Source organism: Sceloporus undulatus, chromosome 4 (genome assembly GCF_019175285.1).
Source record: "Sceloporus undulatus isolate JIND9_A2432 ecotype Alabama chromosome 4, SceUnd_v1.1, whole genome shotgun sequence".
Lineage (NCBI taxonomy): Eukaryota > Metazoa > Chordata > Lepidosauria > Squamata > Phrynosomatidae > Sceloporus > Sceloporus undulatus.
Window position 1 is genome coordinate 139,120,046 of NC_056525.1, and position 17,231 is coordinate 139,137,276.

Genomic DNA, 17,231 nt, shown 5'->3' on the forward strand with positions numbered 1-17,231 from the left:
ACAAATCCTGTTTATCCTAAAATGGATTTGACCCAGTGCCTTTGGCACCACAAAAGTGCTAGGCCAGTGATGGTGAACCTTAGAGACCGAATGCCCAAACTCCAAGGCGTTCTCTCACCAGGTGTTACCTGGTGCTAGGGGCAGGACTTCTGGGGGATGGGACTACTGGGGATGGGAACTTCTGGGGGCGAGACATCCGCCTTCTGGGGCGGGACCTTTCCAGAGGCAGCTGAGGGCCCGGGAGGGTGGGGGGAAGAAAGGCAACAGGTGAATGCCTGTTCCTCCTCTTGCCCCCACCCCCGGGCCTTTAGCTGTCTCTGGAGAGTCAACTAAAGGCACAGGAGGGTGAGGGAAGTGGAGGAACAGGCATGCACCTGTTCCTACTCTTCCTCCACCCTCCCATCTCTCCGCCTGCCCTCAAAAATGGCTTCATGTGCCAGAGAGGCCATGTGTGCCATAGGTTTGCCACCACAGTGCTAGGCTATTTTACTATCATACCTAATGCAGTTGCAGCCACTCAGGCAGGCCCCTTCAGATGTCCTGGATGTGGAAATCCTAGCCAGAGTTACAGGAGCAACTATTCTGAGATACTGAACAGCTTTGGTTTGAATGGTATTTCTTGATATTGTACCAGATTGTCTCTTGATGCTGGTACTTAGCATTGCATTCACCTCCTCCTGGCTTCCATGATGGAGCTTTTTTACATTTAGGGGTTTTATGTATTTCAAGGGCCTGGGACAGACTGCCCCAAAAGGGTGGGCTGGCAGTGGCCTGTTTCCCTCCGGAGGAACGCTACAGCAGCCAAATTGCCCGGCATCCCTCCGCTCCAAAAAGAACCCGGAAAAACTGGGTTCTTTTTGGGTCACTGGGCACACGTCACGGTCCCTAACCCTAAAATCGGCAGCGGCACACTGCTTCGGGACCATCTGTCCTGGGCCAAGGACAGACCAGAGAGGGAATTTCCCCCAGGTACACCTCTTTTAGGCCTCGCCCAATGATGTGTGTTTTCCAGAAGAAGTGGAACCAGAATTTTTTCTGTGATCTAAATAATATTAACTGATTTGTCATATACAAAGTTTTAAATGTTATGTTCAAACACACTGAAATCTTTATGTGGAGATTATTTTGTTGGAATATTTGTAATAATGTAAAAAGAATAACATATAGTTCCGATATATTTTTAAAAAATGACTACATCTGAGAGAACAGTTTTTAGGAGACATACCTAATGATATGTACCTGTTTTTTTAATGATTTAAGTTTAGTTTGCTGAAATATAATTAGAACTTTTAGTCGCACTGACTTGCTCTCTGCACTACTTATCAGTTCCATTTCAAGTTGAGGAAAAAATTAATTCAGTACAATTAATTGAACACTCTTTAACTAAAGGATGCATGTGAGTCTGTGGGTACAGACAAGATACTGCGTTCTCTCTTGACTGCTTGTGTTTCTGACTGATTGAGAAGGAAGTGATTTTGCAAAACAGAAACAGACTTAGCAGTTCATTCATTTGTTAGTCTTTTCCTATGACCACAAGTGTTTGTTAATGCTTGGGTCTTTAGAAGAATAACTAGACATACATATTTAGTCCATCTAAAATGACAGCATAAATAAATAAATAAATAAATAAAGCATTTGAAACTTTTCCAGAAAAGTTTCCACCTCTCACCTCTGGTCTTGCCATTGGGAACAAATCATTACTGCTGACTACTGCTCAGCCCCACCCAGTGACCATTCCCATTATATGGCAGCAGTAAAGGCACAGCTTCCTGGGATGTTCACTGATCTTCATGGACCAGAATTGAGCTATCCCATCATGTGAACCTCATGTGAGAGCAAACAGATATCCAAGGGAATGGTCAACAACCCTGGGTTAGTTATACGTAGTGGCACTAATACTGAAGGAAACCAAGATGGTGAAGGTTGTTTTGTGCTCCCCTAGTGCTTAAAAAGAAATCTTACAAGGACATATGATGTCATCCAGAATTGCCACCGGGGTTTGCTGCTGCACTTTTCTACTGAGAGAAAGAAATCTATCTGTGTATTTGTGTGTAATAAATTGAATTCTTAAATATGTGTGACTCTGGAGATTTTTCTGGAGAGTTCTCCTCTGCTTTGGATCTTGAACTTCTCATGCTTGTTATGACCTCTTCCTTTGCAACCTCTTGGAATAAAAAGAAATTTATGCGAAAGTCCTTCAGGGCCTTACAGTCCTTAAACATAGAGCCTACATTACCCAGAGCAGTTCTGTTGTTGCTCCAGCTGCTTCAGTTAGCTATCTGAGATTCAGGTAGCTTTAAAATACAAGTCAGAGAATTAATTTTTAAAAAAATGAACTAAAGGGGAATTTAGAAGATGATAATTGGCATTATATTAATTAATTGATATTTAAATTTTTATCAATACTTAAAACTAATTATTTTAAGTCATTTTATTGACCATCTAAGAACATGCAAAAATCCCACATATATACTTACATATCTGAACTAACATACATTCCCCTTCCAAATTTCATTGTTTTCCAATACCCATATGACATACATCTTCTCTTATTTTAATCTTCTATAGTCCTTCTTCAACTCCTTCTTCATTTTCCCTCTCATTCACACATACCTGTTTTCCTCTTTTAACATTCATAATAACCTCCATCCTACTTAACTCATACCCTCCACTATCACTTACACCCTCATATAAACATACTTGAACCTTCATTCAAATTTCCTAATACTTAGAACTAATTATTAGAGAATAGTAATAGAAAAAATATATGAGGTAGGAGAACATATAAAGCATTTCAAATTTATTATGGGGAAGTACTGATATTTATTATAATTACATTTTTAATAATGATAATATTAATATTTTATCATATTTTTACTCTAAACTCCACCCACATACAGTAGGCCATGTCCTACACAGCCTGGTATCCTTTTGATGTGTGTGGCTCTTGGCTAATTGGCAGATCAGGAAAAATGCCCATTACCACTTGTTACTCTCATTACATCTGAAGTGCCACATTTTCCCCAGCCCTACCTCACAAGTGTAAATTTTAGTTAAAAGATCTGCTTCTTAAACTGTCTAGGAAGTATGTATCTAATAGGAAAGGGGTAAGGGATGCAATATACCAGCATGTTGTTTTCCATCTTGGTTGATGAGCTTTTAAAATAGACAGCATTTTTGCCTGTTTATTTTTGTGGTTTTAGTAATTTACATTTAATAAACTTTCATCTTGTAAAAGAATCCAGATTGTTTGGTTCCCTCCATCCATCTCTGCTAGTTAATAGTATGGTGGGCCTGCTGGGTTTTGGTTCCTGGAACCTCCCATGGATATCAAAATCCGTGGATGCTGAAGTCCTAGTATATACAGTAGGGTAGTAAAATGGTGTCCCTTATGTAAAATGGCAAAATCAAGGAATTTTGGAATTAATATATTTTTAAAAATATTTCAAGCTATGGATGGTTGAATCCGTGGATAAAGAATCCATGGATAGGGAGGGCTGACTATCTATTTACTATGTATAGACTACAGTAAAAGGGAAGGGAAAGAAACCTTTCTGTAATAATAATAACTTTATTACGGCCAATTGGCCAGCACGATTACAAAATTCCAGTTTAAAACACAACATAGGTTCATGTACAGATTGGAGAGTATAAACAAATGATGGTCTATGAAAAGTAAAGATAAAAAGCAAGGATAGGACTGCACGATCAGGCAAACACACAACAAAAAGTAGGCTGCCATCACCTCGCAAACAACTCTATCATATTGTGTAATAGAGCACCACATTCAAGACATATAAGTTCAAAATCACAATCATATTTTTTGTTCTGTAATGTAATGTTTTAGACCTGAGAAAGAGTTTCAGCCTGTAGCCTAATGGTTCTCAAATGGTGAGGCCGAATGCCCAGGGGGAGCATAAGAATTGCTCAAGGGAAGTGTGAGACTCGGAGGCCCTGATCCCTCCTCCTTTGCTTCCCAAATCTTTTCTGATCTGAGAGGAAGAAAGGAGGGTGCTAGGAGCAGCCATCTCTGTCTTTGGTGGGGGGGGGGGGGCTCACTGGATCATGGCTTTTAGCAGGCCCATCCTGAGCCACCGCTTTTTCTTCCCTCACCTTTTCCATCACTGCCCTGAGGATGAATGTTTCTGTGTTACTCTACAGTATATGCAAGAAGGTAAATGCGTATGTGTATGAGTGAAAGAAGGAATGAATTCATTCTCCTGAATCTGCTCTGCAGAAATGATACAATTCAACATCCTTTTAACTGCCATGGCTCAATCCTGTGGAATTCTTGGATTTGTAGTTTTGTGAGATATTTAGCCTGCTTTGTCAGAGAGCTCTGGTGCCACAACAAAGTACAAATGCCAGGATTCCATAGGTTGATAGTAAACACAGTGTCAAATTGCATTATTTCTGCAGTGCAGATTCAGCCAGGGTGTGTACATATCTGTGAGCATTGGTGCATGTAAGTGTGGCTGTGTATGAAGCAGTGTATGTGAAATTTACATGTATTAAGTATTACATTTATTGAAATAAAACTCCCAATTTGAACAATATGATTCCCTTATAAAATGTTAAAATATAAACATATGAATGAAAATACACACACTAAACAAAATTTGATTCACATGTTATGTGGAGGGTGTGTGTGCTCCATCCACATGTAAAGGAGGTAGCAAGGGTAAAAAGAGAGAGGACTGCTGTAACCCATAGTCTCACAGGGATGTTTTATTAAGAGAGAAACAGAGTACAGAACACCTTATCATCAATCTGAGCCTGGACCAATCCACACAACAACTTTACTTTCTTGACACCACTGTGCAACTGTACAGTGGGCATTTAAACATCACATTTTGTCAACAGGACACATAACATGCTTAGTAATACAGGAACAAGACCCTGCCACAAACTCAGATGCCAACTCTGTCTCCACATCTACTCTGTGAGCAATATTAGAGGGGTCAATAACATCACCCACAACATCAGCGGAGCTTTTACTTGCTCCTCCAATAAATCTCTACACTCTATACTGGACATACAGGATAGTCTATACAAGAGGAAAAGTGGACACAAATCTGACATTAGAAATGGCAGTACTCAAAAACCAGTTGCAGAACATTGCAGGCTTTCTGGACATACAGTAAGGGATTTACAGTTTGTAGTGCTTGAACAAGGAAATTACAAAGAAAGATCGAATTTTATTCACCAATTCGGATCTTTTAGCAGAAGTATGAACAAAGCAATAGCTTCATGGTCCAATACATATATTACAAGAATCCTTACTACTGCACATATAAGAAAAAAATATTATCAAAAGAGTTTTAAACCCAGAGAAACTGACTTTTGGTCAGCAGATTTATTGCTTTGACACAGCACTGACCACTTTAAAGATCTAAAATACCTGTATCACCTTGCCTAGCCCTTTGAAAATCTAGGGCAAGGGGCATAATTCTCTTTCTGGATGTTGTTGTATTCTGTCTCATTCCCACAACTGCATAAATATGCTTTGTTTCTGAGACCTTAATGTCACTTTGTACTGCATTTGAAAAAGTGAGTTTATATTCACAAAAACACATGCTAAAATAAAATAAAAAAACCAGCCTTAAAGATGCTGCCACATTCCTTTTTTTTCTCCCCCTCCCTTCTTCCTTTTTATAGAGTAAGGAAGAGTAATCAAAGTACTTTAAAGACATTATTAAAGGAATAAGGACAATAGCTGCTCTTGGGAGTTTCCAGTTGCCTGTGGAAGTCCTGTCTGGTCTTTGGAACAGAGAAATGGCCAGGGGCAGTGAACATGATTGCCAAGTCTCCCTTACCATAAAGTGGAGCCAAGTAAGCTCCCTGGTTCACTAGGGAGCTGTTGGTGATTAAATGAGAAGGACGGAGACTAGAATGACAGTGGCCACCATTATATTTGCACAGTATCATCCAGTGGAGCTGTCTGGAGTGATCAAGGGCCATTTACACTCTGGCCCACAAAGAAAAAAAAGACCACTTGACAGCCCACTGTGACAAATGTGCAAGACACTTTGCAGACAAAATCTCTTGGATTCACTTGACTTGGATGTGTAGTTGAGACAAGTCCAGTGGCTCTAATCTTGACATCTGCTTATCCTCTGTTATTGGATTGTGCAGCCTGAGGACGTGGGCAGGATCCCTGGAGAAGCGAGAGCCATGTATACTGGATCCTTGTCCTTCCTGGCTTCTGAAAGAGGGGTATTGATTGAGTAGGTATTGTTCGTTTGACTAGAAATCCTGTACCAGATATGAGATACCTGCATTTTAGATATAATTTACATGTGTTTTTATACTGTTATATTGCTATATGCATTGTTGTATTGTTGTGCTGTGCAATGACCTTTGGTCAAAAGCAATAAAATTTGAATTTGAATTTGATTGAGTAGGTAAGGGAAGTGATGAATGCCTCACTGCAGCAAGGGAAGTTTCCATCCTGTCTAAAAGAGGCTATGGTGAGGGTGGTGCTTAAAACGGTCTTTCTGGATTTTTAAATAATTATCGGCCAATTGCTAATACAGTATTTCATTTTTGGGCATGGTTCTGGAGCTTGTGCCTCCCGGCTCTGGGAGTTTCTGGATGGGATGGATTATCTAGCTTCATTTCAATCTGACCTCAGGCCTAGTTTGGGATAGAGACAGCTATGGTCCCTATGGTGGACTGGACAAGTGGATTGTGTCCCTGTTGGTTCTGCTGAACCTCTCAACATGTTTTGACACTATCAAACATGGTATCCTTCAGAGCCAACTCTCTGGGAGGGGACTTGGAGGCATTGTTATGCAGTGGTTTCAGTCTTTCTTAGAGAGAAAACCGTATCCTGCTTTCCATGGTCTCCTCTCCACAACAGATAAATATTACTCCCTCTACACCCCTAAACTCTGCTTTCCAGTTTCCATATCTTCCTTTTGCTTAGTACTGAAAGGTGTGACTGTTTGAATTAATATGGTGTGTTTGAATGCTCTCTTGCATATTTTTAAATAAAAATCTTACTATTCACCCAAATTTGGAGTCATCCTCAGTTAGTACTGGTATGAACAGGTAGAAACAATGCTCATGTTACCCAGCATCTCACCAACTTCCTTGAGTTAAGCTCAACATTTAAAAAGAGAAGCTGACACAGTTGGTGGAGACCCCCCAGTACCCCCACCTTTTTTGGGTAACATATGTTTCTTGCCATTTCATAATTGCCATGTCAATTTGGATATACAGTGGTCCCTCCACATTCACTGGGGATTAGGGATTAGGGATGAAGGACCCCCAAGGGAGCCAGAGTAAAAAGTTTTTTATGAAGGTACCAGTCTAGCTCTCCAGAGCTCACCTTCCATCTCAGCACACTGGGGAGTTGTCTGCAGTAACAAAAAGAAACAACTTCAACCTGACTTGAGGCCTCCCTGTTCATATGATTGCACAAGCTGGAAATGGGAGGAAATGGGGACGAAGCCATGGTCTGGGGTGAAAAACTGCCCTTTTGCTCCACTCTAATGCAGAATTTGCACTTTATTGTACTGGCATTTATACAGCATGTCCCAAGTGTGGGAATGTGGGAAGGCCCAGGCAATTTACAGAAGCTGTCTGGAGCATGCACCCTGGGCCTAGTGAGACGCAGCCACCGGTGCCATTGATTGCCATACTTTTTTTTCCTTTTGTTGAGCATGCAGGTGCACAAGTGGCTAGGTGTGCCACTGACCCATCGAACTATTTTAATGAATGGAAAATTATACAAGAATGTGGGTCCCTTTTGAAAAATGAAAATTACTAATACAAATATATGCAAGCTGTGCTCAAGAGTAATTTTAGGTATGTCATGCTGTATCTAAAACTGTTTTTGACAGCTATCAAGAGGCTTAAAATTGGGTAGTGTTGTTTCTTAACAAAGGAAGATCACAGAGAGCTTCTTAAAAACATGTTCCTGTTGATTTCTAGGCACATTTTAACATGATGGTTTGATCTGTACAGTTCAACACTTTGGATACTACAGCCAGTGCTATTCAAAATAGTGGTCCATGGATTGCTGTCAGTCCACAGTCTACTAGCTGCTGTTGCAGTGTTTCCAGGAAAAAAAGAAACAGTTGTAGGCAGTGAGCAGAAATATGGTGCCAGTCTCTGACACTCTGGGAAAAGGACACTGCTGGTACCTGACATCAAGTCGGTTAAGATGTACAGCTCTAAGTGGCTGCTTCCGTTTCCCTAAACTGAGATTTATCAAAAATCCACACCTTTGCCATTTAGGAGTGCTGTTGATGTTTTCATGCAGTACATTCCTGTGGATGTTTATTCAAAAATAAGTTCCAATCTGTTCAGTGGGAGATACTTCTTAATAACTGTGTTTAAAATTCCAGCTTGATTTTATTTTTATTTTTTTAATTGAACGGTAGAAAGTTTGGGTAGATATTGAAACAAACATGAATCTCCCTTATACTGAATCAGACTACTGCTATTAATTCACTATAATCTATTTTGTCAGTGACTCTCCAACATTTCAGATAGTGACTTTCATTCTTTCTCTCTGATCTCCTTTTTGATTGGCGATACCAGGACCTTCAGTGTGTAGGTAGCAAAGTGTGGCCCATCCCTAATGCAAGAAAGATCAATGTGCTTATATCGTTAGGAGTAGAGAGCATTGTTGGTGCAAGTCAGTGAAATAGTTTTAGTAAAATAATTAGAAAAATATCTATAAATTATCCATTTCTTGTGATAAGAAAAGTTATTGCTTTGTTACATGAAAAATATCTGACTAGATGGGTTTTGTGTTTGACCAAGGGAACAAAGTGAAGATTAAAAAAAACAGCTTAAAATATGATGTGGAATTGTACATTGTACATTCATAGGAATTTGGAAGGTTTCTGTGAATTCTACACAAAATGATTTGAATAATAATTCTCTTTGTTACAGTTTTTAAAAACAAACAAACTTTGAGCCTGTTATTTTTGGTATAGCCAATTCAGTGGGTGGTATAGTGGTTTGAGTGTTGGCCTACAACTCTGGACACCAGGGTTTGATTCCCAGCCTGTCCATGAAACCCATTGGGTGACCTTGGGCAAGTCACATGCTCTCAGCCTCAAGGGAAGGCAATGGCAAACCTCCTCTGAACAAATCTTGCCAAGAAAACTCCATGTTAGGTTCACCTTAGGGTCGCCATAAGTCAGAAACAACGTGAAAGAACACAAAACAACAACCACTTCCTAAAACCCTTGACAGGGCTTGTAGTCTTAGGGTGTCTTCCCTTGAGAGATTCACCATGTTTAAATATTATAGTAGTTAAAACAACATTATGCTGTCATGTAGATTCCTGATGTTATGCCAGTGCATTAAAAATAAGATACTGTTTCCATCAAGTATGTATTACTCTTTTTTTAACTGTCATATCCCACATCATTGGACATTGGTCCAGAGAGATCCGAAAAGGTCATTTATGTTGATATAGGGCACATATTTTCAAATGTCACATTCTAATTCAGATTTATATGCCCGTTTTTGCCACATGGATAGCTGTTGTGGATGAAGAGCGGGGTATACATGCTCCAAATAAATACATACAGAATTTGATAAACAAATAAACACAACAGTACCAGCTGCTGCATGTCTATGCAAATTACAGATGTAGACGAAAAGTTTAGATTAGGAGCAGAAGTTGGAAGCAAATGACAGCCATGCCATATCCTGAATTATACCACTGGTCTAGCAGTCCCAGTATTGTCAGCTCTGTTTGGCAGTAACTCTCCCAAGGTTTCAATTGGGATTCTTTCCTAGACCTGTATGGAGAGTCCTGGTATAACCTAGTGGTATCCCATGCCAGTAATTGGGCCTAACTGCTTAGCTTCCAGAATCAGATGTGCCCAGTTTTGTTCAGGATAGTATGGCATAGAGCATGCCTATAATATTTAACGGTACTGCAAGACAAAGACCATGATAAATTGAAGAAAATCCAAGGGCTGTATTGCTTACCAGGGCTTTGTCTCACGATTTTAGCATTTTGTTTCCTTTTCAGTAGTATGTTCAGTAGATCTCAACATCAGGAATATCTTATAATGTGCTTTTGGAAATGATTTGATCAGAGAAAAGTTTATTATTAAAAATAAAATATTTTTGAAGCTCTATGAAAATGTTGGTTTTATTCATTATACCCCACTGTTCTACCATCAAGTAAATATTAGCACTGGAAAATGTCAAAAAATTGTTTATAGGCTAGTTAAGCTTTCTTACATTGTTTTTAAAAATATTCTTCTTAATATATTGCTAATTTTTCTCCTCCCCTGTTTCCTATATAAGAATCTATTCCTGCTGGCTTCTTTAGGTCAGAAGTTAACTTTGTGTGGTTGCTATTAATTTAATTTAGCCAACAAGTAATTAAAAGTGTTTGGTGTTTATTCTTTTTAAAGGTTTGAATATTGATGGCAGTGGTTTAAAAGAACAGAAAAGCGATGGAACCAGTTCAGAGCCTAGTTTTTCATCTCCAGAAAGAAGAAGCCCTTTGTCAAGGTAAAGTCATTAAAATGTTTTATTTCCGAATAGTTTCAACCTAGTGAGAAATGCTTGTAGTAAGTTAATGGAGCCCTTGGCAACAATATTTTGATCCAAGGGCTACGGTTCAGATGTTTGTTTCTCTAAAACAACAATTTAAAATTTTATACACCTTAGAAAATATTTGCACTAAAGCCAGGTATTGTTTTGCAGCTGTTGTTTTCTCATTTTAAGACTCAATTGACATCTCAGTGAACCACAAATTAGCGTGTACAGCTGCTCTCAGTAGGACTACTTAGAGACCAGACAATGGAAGTTGTCAGGAAAAGGGCAGACGTAAAACATAAAGTCTTGAAGAAATAAAGTGGTGTGTCGTCTTCTGGATGTAGTTGAAATGTAAATGAGCTTCAGCTCAATACCTATTTTTGTGTCCTTTAAAGAAGTATTTGATACTAGATTATTTGTTACTTTCTTCTTTTGTATTTTCAAATTGAGAACATTTAATTAATGTCCTTGCTTTTTCCCAAAGAGGTGCAATTTATCTTTTTTCAGTTCTTTGAGTAATGTTTTGTTATACTTTTTCCCCCTGCTAGCAGCATGAATCAAATTACTAGCAATCAAGGCAATAGCAAATGAACCACAGTAAGCAATTGTGGACTTTAGATTGGCTTTAGATTGTTACATAATAATTATTAATGCACTTTCATAGCTTGGCTCTGCTTGTGTTTCTCTTTCTTGGAAACTCCTATTTATGATGCCTGATATGTAACTTATGTGTTTATACACAGACGTATAGTATGATAATGCCTTTTACTGCTAAGCAGTTCTCGTGATGATATGTTTTATCTTTCAAGGTTCTTTTCTTTTCTAATTGCGAAGAACTGATTTTCTGTACAGGGTTTGGAATAAAACTAATTGGCCAGTATTATGTGTTACAGTAATGCATTTGCATGTTACATAGTATAAAGCATTCTGTATCTGATCTTTAGGAGGTAGGCTTGGGAAGTAACACTTTCAAGAGCTTATTTATTAAAAAGAATTAGTTAAAATGGCATTTTCCAGAGGGCATTGCTATTTGAAAGAACAATAATTTGAGGAAGCTATATCTAGCGTCCTAAAATTTGAAGGCATTCTCAGCTATTATTTCCTGTATAAGAGAAGTGGCATGAGCATAAATTACACAAACCCTTTTTTAAAAAATGAATGTTCTAGAGGGCAGTTGTTTGCATTATAATATAAACCGGCAGTTTCCAGCATTTCTGAAATGCAGTTCATACAATGCACTGAGTAGCACTGAGATTATTTCTAAATGTTTATATGCATGGCAGACAGATATTTGGGAAACATTTACTGCACCATATCATTTCTTGCCCTAGCCTTGGGAGAAAATACATTTCACGTTACAGTATGAACTGTTACTTATTTTTTAAAATGAATAGTGTGCATTTTATTTCCCTCAATAACAGGGAAATACAATGCCTTTTAAAATCAAATCAGTTAGTAACACTTGCTATTTTACACTTGACATCTATCTTAGAAAGATGTTTACAAGCACAATGTAAGAATAAAGTGTGAAAGAATGGGAAATGACTCAAGTGCTTATTTGCAATTGGGACACAGTGAAATTTCTTACAGGCTGATGTCTAAGGATTCCACTTATTGTCACTTCTTGCGCTTTATTGCTTTTACAAGTGGTCTCGAAACCCAGTACTTGAAAATAAACATAACAGTCTAGTACCACTGTGGTACTTTTATTTTTCCCCCCCTTCGCAATGTTTAGTCACTGAGCTGATGAGTGACCTCGAAAAATACCCTGATGGACCTAAATAAAAAAATGGCTTCCTCTGATGTCCTAGAGACAATAATTATGATGTGCTAGTTAAGCCCAAACTACAGCTGAGGGATTTTACTTTAAAGCAGAGGCTTGGGCACAAAAATGCATTTATAGCTCTTTGTCTGGCACCTCATTATGCGTGGGCCTGATTCATTAAGTAATTGGTTTGCAGTTGTTTACATGAGTATTAAGGCTTTCTATTCAGCAGTCTTTGAGAGATACATTGTGCAAATGTTGCATGTTATGAATGCAGAATGAGGGGCGGCCTAAGAGTCCTATTGGCTAAACACTGCACTCTGTTGAAAAGCAAGAGAAAGAGATTGGGTGCTGCTTTGCATAGCAATGACTTTCTTAATAAGCTTTACAGATTAATACACACAAGCTATAAAAGATGCAAAGAGATACTCTTAGCACATTTATCCATGCTCATTTCACTATTATGGCACTGGAGATGGGAAGAATTGAGTGCTTTCATATTCTTTTTTTTTCCAGTGCAACTTCAGTGCATGAGACTTAATAGAATCCAATGTTTATTGTATTATAAATCATGGGGGAAGTAGGCAGACCTGCAACAGTTTATTATTAAAGATTCCTTCAATGTAAATCTTTTTCCACCATTGTGTGGCCTACAGCAAAATCATTTTGTGGTTGAGTGGGGATGAAAGGCATAATGTACGAAGGAGTGAGTCTTAATAGGAAGCTGCTCTTCGATTGAAGGCCACTTGTTCCCTTTTGTTTGGAGATGCATGCCACAGCTTCCTCTGCTCTAGCAAATATTACCCTGTTGTATCTTAGCTTAAAATTGTTTTCTTGCAAGATTTCTGCAGCTTAATACAAAGATGTTTAAACTGAGCTCTGACTCACTAATGTGATGGTTATGATATATAGTCAAAGAAAACAGATTGTTTTTAAACAAATGAAATAATTCGGAGAAAAGGATATCTTTAGCTTTGTCCTAGTCTCTACACCAAGGGCTGCACTGCAATGTGTGTGGCATTTTATAGTTCTGTAGCCATACAATTGACCAGTGGAGGTCAGTAGCATTCTATTGTTGAAGGTTTGGGGTAGAGGCAATGTCTCTTTCTTAGCTTTTTACCTTGCAACTTTTGAGTGTCAAAGCTAAATTATATACAAATATTCTGATGTATTTCACTTGTAAATCAGTGTGCACTGTTGACTTCCAGAAGCAAGCCATTACAGCTGCGGTTTTGTATACACATAACAGGCAATAAATCTACTTATTTCTGAGTAAACATGTATAAGATTATGCTGTAAGTGCCCACCGCCCAACAAAAACCAAGTTTTAAAATGGTTTGCACATCTGAGTAAAGCATTGGTTGATTAGTGATAGCTGCTTGACTTCAAATTGTGATGTTTAAGGTATCTGTGTAATGAATATGCTTCTGATAATGCCTTCATTCATTCTTTGCACAGAACCATGATGACCATTGGGGGTCACTGTTTCTTTACTAAATTGCATTGGCTTTAATTTAAGGTCTGTTTTTAAACCAAAGTTACAATTATGTAATGATGCAGGTCATTCAGTATAATTTTTGTGGCATTTTATTTACTTTTTTATTGTTTTAACTGCTAGGTTGTTGAGGAAGCAGACAATATTTTCTGTAAAATATAATATTCCCCAAAGTTTAGCCACGTGCCTATTAAAAGTTAGTTATTTCATGGTATTTTATATGATCCTCAGCTATGGAAATAACAGGCATTTATTCCTGAGGATTTTTTTGAGCATGTTTTGTTTGGCTGGGTGACTAATTCAAACAACTGTAAAATCCAAACTTCCTCTACCTTTTAGGATTCACTCCACTCCTGTTCCATCTCCTTAGCCAAAAATGCCCTTGCCCTTCTAGCTCAAAGAGTTTTTCAATTTTAAATGTGAATATGTAATGTTTTTAACTTTTTGAAATTGTTTAATTGTTTTTTTAACTTTGTATTTTTAATGCTTTGTATTGTTTTAACTTGGACTGTTAAATTTTATTAGCCCCCTTGAGTCCCTACACCAGGAGGAAGGTGGGATATAAATACATAAAATAATATAAGAATAATAATAATAATAATAATAATAATAATGGTCTTCTACACTTCCCTTTGTCTCTCTGCTTCACTCCCTTAGGTTCCCATCCTCCCATCCATTCTCTGCTATCAGTGATGAAGCAGATTATATGTGTGTTCTGTAACCCCCATAATGTATACTATTATCCTAAGCTGAATGCTAAATATGCTTGAAAGCTTATGATATTCCATAATGTTTGCTTGATACTCTGTACAAACAAAATATAGTTGTCCCTCTGGATTCGTGGGGGTTGGGGCAGAGGACCTCATGAATCCAAAATATTTGTGAATAATGGGGGGGAGCACTAGTGCGCAAGCGGTTTGAGGCACTGGAAGGGCAAGGGAGCGTGTGCTGGCCGCTTCCTCCTTCAGTCCCAAGGTTTGAGAGAGGTCTCATCCACAGTGTTTTTAGTTTGTCATAAGAACACAGAACTGTGTTCCATTACAAAGACGATAGCAGTATAATAAATGAAGCACTTTAAATACTCTGAAATGCTATTATAGGCATGAGCAAAGAGCCTGCTTAACTGTTTGGGGGCAGAAAAATAGGAGAGGGATACTTTTACTGGATTTCTCCAGGAGAAAGAGTTTCTCAAAGGTAAGATTTATTATTCCCAATGGCTGTAGCAGAGGTTTTCTTTTTCCGTAAGGGTTTCTTTGTTTTCTTTTTGTCTCTGCAAGTAATAACAGAAGCAGCTGCATTGACACTGAAACATAGTCACCATTTTGCATACTCCAAAACACTTAGCATTGCTTTGTGACGTTTTGTGTGTGAAGGGGAGGTGGCCCTACCCTTGAGAAGAATTCTAGAGCAGTGCATACTTCAAGGACTTTTCTCCCAGCCTGGCTTACCTTTGGTGACAGTCTGGGAACAAGAGGGGTTCTCTTGATGGGATCATGGGTACATAGGGCAGGGGGGAAGGGTTCAGCTCCTCTTGAATGCACACTCTTTTAAATGTTGAATATACAAACAGACACATACATATACACACATCCTTTGTACATGGATCACATTTGGCCTTGAGTTCACATTGCTTCAATAATGTTTAGAGGGGTGTTCACAGGTTCATTCCTCACTTGCATATACTGTCATTATAGTGTCAATTATGAAAGAGTGAAAAGCTTTGGAGATTGTTTTATCTTCTTATACTTTGGTACATATACTTTGGCTGATTCCTTGTTTTTCAAGCTTGATATCTGCAAAACAGTGGCTATTTATTTATTTACTATCCCACCTGTATCGTGACATGCCATCCAAGACAGCTTATACCAAGGCTGAAACAAGAGAAAGCTAAAAAAGGATGATAAAAATTAAAAGACAATTGAACAAGTTACCATATTAAAACACCATTAATTTTAAAAAGCATAAAATCATTCTAGATTTTAGGAGAGCTAATTTTAGTAAACTTAGCGAAATACTGGAGGTGATCCCATGGTCAAGAATACTAAAAGAGGAGTGAGTTCAAAATGGATGGGAGGTTCTCAAAAGGGAGATACTGAAGGCTCAATTTCAAACAATTCCAATGAGGAAGAAAAATGGGAGGCATCTCAAGAAACCAGGATGGATGACTAAGGAACTTTCAACTGAGCTAAATTTTAAACAGAACATGTATAAGAAATGGAAAAGGGGGGAAATTTCCAAAGAGGAATTCAAACAAATAGCAAGCACATGTAGCCCTGTTTAAATATTTGAAGGGACATCATATTGAGGAGGGAGCTAACTTGTTTTCTGCTGCTCCAGAGACTAGGACCCGGAACAATGGATGCAAGCTCCAGGAAAAGAGATTCCACCTCAACATTAGGAGGAACCTCCTGACAGTAAGGGCTAGTGGATAGTGGAAGATGCTGCTTTAGTGAGTGGTGGAGTCTCCTTCCTTGAAAGTCTTTAAGCAGAGGCTGGATGGTCCTTGAGGATTCTTCCAACTCTATGATTCATTTAAAGACATTATAGCGATAACAGTTCAGCACACACCCCTTGAAAAGTGTGTGTTTCTTGAAGAGTCATCTCCTCCCTCAAAAAAAAAATCACTTAGAACTATCTAAATGGTGGGATGAGCTCCTGTCACTAGTCCCAGCTTCTGCCAACCTAGCAGTTCAAAAGCATGCAAATGCAAGTAGATAGATGGGTACCATTATTCAGTATGAAGGTAACAACGTTCAGTGCAGTCATGCTGGCCACATGACCACCAGAGCAGTCTCTGTACAACACTGGCTGTTTGGCTTAGAACGGAGATGAGTACCATCCCCTATAGTCGGTTATGACTAGACATTCATGTCGAAGGGACTACCTTTACCTTTACATTTTTACCAGAAGATGGTAAAGAGCTAGGAGTTGTCATGAATTTTAAGCTTTTAAGGAATTTTAAGGAAGCAAGTAAAACAAGAGGGGGGAGATTTTATTGTGGTTGTTGTTAACTGCCTTCAAGTCAACCTTGATTCATGGTGACCCCATGACACACCTTCAAGTGCCTCTGTCCTCAACTGCTCTGCTCAGGTCCTGCAGGCCCAATCCTTTGGCTTCTTTGATTGAGCCTATCCATCTAAAATCTGCTCTTCCTTTCTGTTGCCCTTCACATTTCCTAGCATTATTGACTTTTCTAATGATTCATTCTTTCTCATGATATATCTGAAGTACGACAGACACAATTTGGTCATCTTAGCTTTTAGTTAGAGTACAATCCTGATCTGTTCTAGCACTCACCTAGGAATTGATTCTCCTTCTGTCAGCCTTCTTCACTTTCTGTCTCTCACATCCATATGTGGTGATGGAGAATACGATTGCTTGGACTATCCTAACTTCAATAATAATAATAATAATAATAATAATAATAATAATAATAATAATAATAATAAT

At 38.5% G+C, this 17,231-nt stretch overlaps 1 protein-coding gene across 6 annotated transcripts in view; it reads left to right on the forward strand.

Annotated features, from left to right (window-relative positions):
• Positions 1–17,231, forward strand: part of KIZ (kizuna centrosomal protein) — a 151,074-nt gene that overhangs the window by 52,353 nt on the left and 81,490 nt on the right. For all 6 annotated transcript variants that reach the window (XM_042464691.1, XM_042464692.1, XM_042464695.1 and 3 more), the window contains one exon: positions 10,395–10,494. In XM_042464691.1, coding sequence (XP_042320625.1) covers positions 10,395–10,494 — 100 coding nt within the window. The remainder of the gene's footprint in view (positions 1–10,394; positions 10,495–17,231) is intronic.